This window comes from Emydura macquarii, unplaced genomic scaffold, assembly GCF_026122565.2.
Source record: "Emydura macquarii macquarii isolate MOO-44397 ecotype Brisbane River unplaced genomic scaffold, CSIRO-AGI_Emac_v2 contig_705, whole genome shotgun sequence".
Classification (NCBI taxonomy): domain Eukaryota; kingdom Metazoa; phylum Chordata; order Testudines; family Chelidae; genus Emydura; species Emydura macquarii.
The window spans coordinates 64,173-68,099 of NW_027130842.1; the positions used below are offsets into that span (position 1 = coordinate 64,173).

At 39.4% G+C, this 3,927-nt stretch overlaps 1 protein-coding gene across 1 annotated transcript; it reads right to left on the bottom strand.

Annotated features, from left to right (window-relative positions):
* Window positions 1-2,340: 2,340 nt before the first annotated feature.
* On the bottom strand, window positions 2,341-3,381 carry LOC137149137 (trace amine-associated receptor 1-like). The gene has a single exon (XM_067542511.1). The coding sequence runs from the start codon at window positions 3,379-3,381 to the stop codon at window positions 2,341-2,343; it is 1,041 nt and encodes a 346-aa protein (XP_067398612.1).
* Between the last annotated feature and the right edge of the window lie 546 nt (window positions 3,382-3,927).

A 3,927-nucleotide genomic window follows, 5' to 3' on the forward strand; every position in this document is an offset into this window, starting at 1 on the left:
CCTCTCCCTTGAAAGTGTTCAGTTCCATATCCTCTGTCATACCACATACTAACAATATGTCTTCCTTTATGACATCCTACCACTTCTTCTTGGGTCAGCCTCTGTCTTTTGTCTTCAGTTCTTGGTTTCTTATCCATATAGTTATCAGGACTGCACTTCGCATGACCAAACCATCAGAGCCTGCAATCCCCGATTTTTTCATGTATGGGTGTTACTTAGAACACGTCTCTAACATACACACACATTCCACCTTGGTCTTTCTTCTTACACTACTCATCCAGCTCCACTTTCACATTTCTGTATAATAGATCATTTGCTAAAACAATTACAAGGTCTTTATCAACATGTAAACAACATAAATATTAGAAGCTCCTCTTGACTACATCCCTAGCCTCTGTCAGTTGAGTTTCCAGTAGGCTTCATGGTAAAAGTTGGTCTTGAGGAAGGATTTGAAGGATGCCAAGGTAGGGTGGCCTTTTGGTCTAGTTCAGGGCGGATGGCTTCATTGTTTGATAATTGGCTGTAGACTATATTTTTTTCAGTGAACTGTTTCCAAGAGACCCCTCAAGCCTCTATGTGTTGTAAGAGGTTCCACTGATGAACAATGCTTCATAGTTCTTTTCCCCAAGAGCCACATCATGACCGTTGCAGTGCATTTAAGCGGGGAAGTATAGTGACATGAGGCCCCTTTCTTCCCTGTTGCCTACCTGGATCTTAGGCAAGAACTCCAGGAGGGAGCAGTCACTGCTAGCTCACTACGTTCCCTACGATGTAGGTGAGTAAGGAGTGGGAGGATAGGGGTAAGAAGGAGTCACACTCTCTCTCTCTCTCTCTGTGTCTGTCTCCAGCCAACTTATCTGAGGCAGCATGGAGGGGGAAGTAAGATGCACCCAAAAAAAAAAAAAGGGGTGGGGGGGGGGTTTCTCTATGGAGCAAGGACAAAAAGAGGGGCTGATTTTTTTACTTTGATTATCAGTTAATTTATCTATTTTAGTTATTTTCTTAATACATTATAAACACATGTGAAGGAACAAAATACTCATATCCTCATTGGTGATAAAAACCTTCAATAACATTTGGCCAGCTACAGTGTAATTCAGAAATTGTTTATTTTTAATTAGTTTTGGGGGATACAGATTTACAAGATGTCAGTGTAACAACAGAGTAAAAAGAGACAACAGGGGGTATTAATAGTTTGGTCTGATGAAATGTAGCATCATTTTAATTTCCCAATGAAACATTATTAGGCAACTTGCATTTTCTTTGTGCTGGGTGTGGTAGAAAACAAAGTAAGACAAAATGCAACAAATGGCACACATTTTTCCTATCTATATCAGCACAGGACCAGATACCATAATCATTTACTACTGCACAGAGTTCTTACTATAGAGTCTAACTCCACTGACTGCTCAATAATGACTGCCCAGGAGTAGTACTACTAGCAGTGTCTGCTGGGTCAGGATTACTATTTCAGTTTGGTAGCATGATATTCATTTTAGCATAGCAATGTCATACTTTAAAAGTCAACAAAACGTATCTTAAACAAATTTGTGTTGCCATTTATTAAAACAATACATCCTAGCTGAAATGTTTAGTCTCTATGCATTTTAGATTATTGATTGTGTAAAACAGAATATTATCCTGTGCTTGTAACCAATAGAGGACACTCACCAATACCATTTGCAATGATTTTCAGATTCTAGTCCCTAGATGTTCAGTGTTTCTTCTGAGTTCAGTTTGCTAAGGTTCACTTTCCTTTGGTACTGTTCTGTTACCATTTAACATTAGGATCTTAAGTGATAATTTTAAGAAATGTATATTGAAAGGGGAATAGCTTATTGATAAAATCTATGTTCTTTCTTCTTTGAGTCATCGGTGCAAATCCAACAAGGAAAGCCCTAGGTTGCTCTGCTTAGAGGGCAGCAGATCAATACAAACCTCTGTTCAAACAAATCTGTTGCGCACTTGCTTTATAAAAGTGAGACAGGCCCAAAAGAAAACAGAGCTTAGTGCATCAGAATTATATGATTTCTCTGCATAAAGTGATGTGATGTTCTTTTTAATTGGAAGTGCCTTCTTTACTTTAGTGTATTGTACTGAGCTCAGAACATTGTAAGTGCTAAATAAATAATTAATAATAACCAAAGTACTAAGCCTCATTCGGTGCAATTTCCAGTCCGTACTGAGAAAAGATTTAAAGTACCACAGTTTGCTACCTGAACCAGACTTGATAAGTGGATAAACAAACAGCAGTTGATTCTCTCTCTTTTAGCTGTTATTTTTGTAAGCACTATCTCCAACCAATCGCTAACTGGAGTGAGTCCAAAAATTCTAAGTATGTTACTCTAAAAATAATTGAGTCCTGGAAGAGTCCTGTTGGAAAATTTTACCAAACAGAATCAGCTTCAGTGCTCTGCGAAACCATGTGTAAAAAAATGCATAAACTAATGGGTTAAATGTAGAATTCAAGTAACCAAACCACACCAATGCATCAATGAGAATAGGCGGTGTTGCGTAATTCATAAAGGGGTCAGTGGCAATACAGAAGAAAAATGGAGACCAGCATATGAGAAAAACACCCATTACTATGCCTAATGTCTTTGCAGCTTTCTTTTCTCTGCTTCGTGAAATGTGGTGCTTCATTTCAAATCTGAGCTGTGTTTGTATAATTGCATCTTTAATGGATCTTGCCTGCCTCTTGGCTATAGTGTATATTTTCCCATATATACACAACATAACAAATCCAGGGATGTAGAAAGAAATCAGGGAGGCCACCACACCTGAAGTTTCACTAAAAAAGACAAAGCAGCCTCCAACACAGTGGATGTGATTATAGAAAATCTCTTCTGCTCCTTTTAAGTTTAGCTCCAGAAAGATCATCCCAAAGGCAAAAATGGCAGGGATGGTCCAACTTATGATGATCATAACCACTATGATGCAAGTATTTATCTTAGATTTATATCTCAGTGGGTCACACACGGCATAGTAGCGATCAACAGAAATGAAGGTAAGATGGAAAATGGAGGCTATGCTCAGCATAATGTCTGTGCTTGTGTGGATTTTGCAGAAGAGTTCTCCAAAGTACCAGCAGTGCTCAACTGACCTCACCATGCTGCAAGGCATAATGAAGCATCCCAATAAAAAGTCAACAGTGGCCATGGAAATGATCAAGAAATTTGTAGGCGTATGGAGCTGCTTGAAGTGCGCTATTGAGATGATAACAGTCAGATTTCCAGCCAAGGTGGCCAGGATGATGCACACCATGCAGATGTACATGGAGATACGGATACTGTTTGACCAGTTGCTCTTTATGCAGGAGCCATTTACAGATTCACAGCAAAACTGCATCCTTCCTGAGATCTCAAACCCACTTAAGTACATTGTAGTCTCAGCCTGCTGGATGTTGCAAAGGCAACTTTTGTCCTAATGCTGAAATACATTTAGAGTTATTTATTGTTTTCCTTGGTATACATCCAGTCAAGGTAACTGCAGAGAGAGAAAAAAACATATCAATCAACCAGAATTTTTAGGAAATTCATTAAACTTCTTTAATTTCATTAAGGTCTTGGAGAGAATTGAACTGGTTTTGAAACAGAATTTCACTTTCATAATTAAATTTTTCTGAACTGAGACACTCCTTGGGCTGAATCATGGCCCAGTTAATGCAGCAGTGCACCTGTTGCCCCCCCCTTATCTGCCAGCTACCTATATTGTGAGTAGCAGTAACTCCTACTGTAGATAGATAGTAGATAGAACTGCCTCACGGAATACACATTTACCAGGCCTGATCTACACTGGCGGCGGAGGTTGATGTAACGTCACTTACGTCGATCTCCGAAGGTCTGCATCTACACTGGTACCGCAGTTCCGTCGACTTAAACTGCGGCAAAAGTCGATGTAATAAAACCACCTCCACAAGTGGCGTAG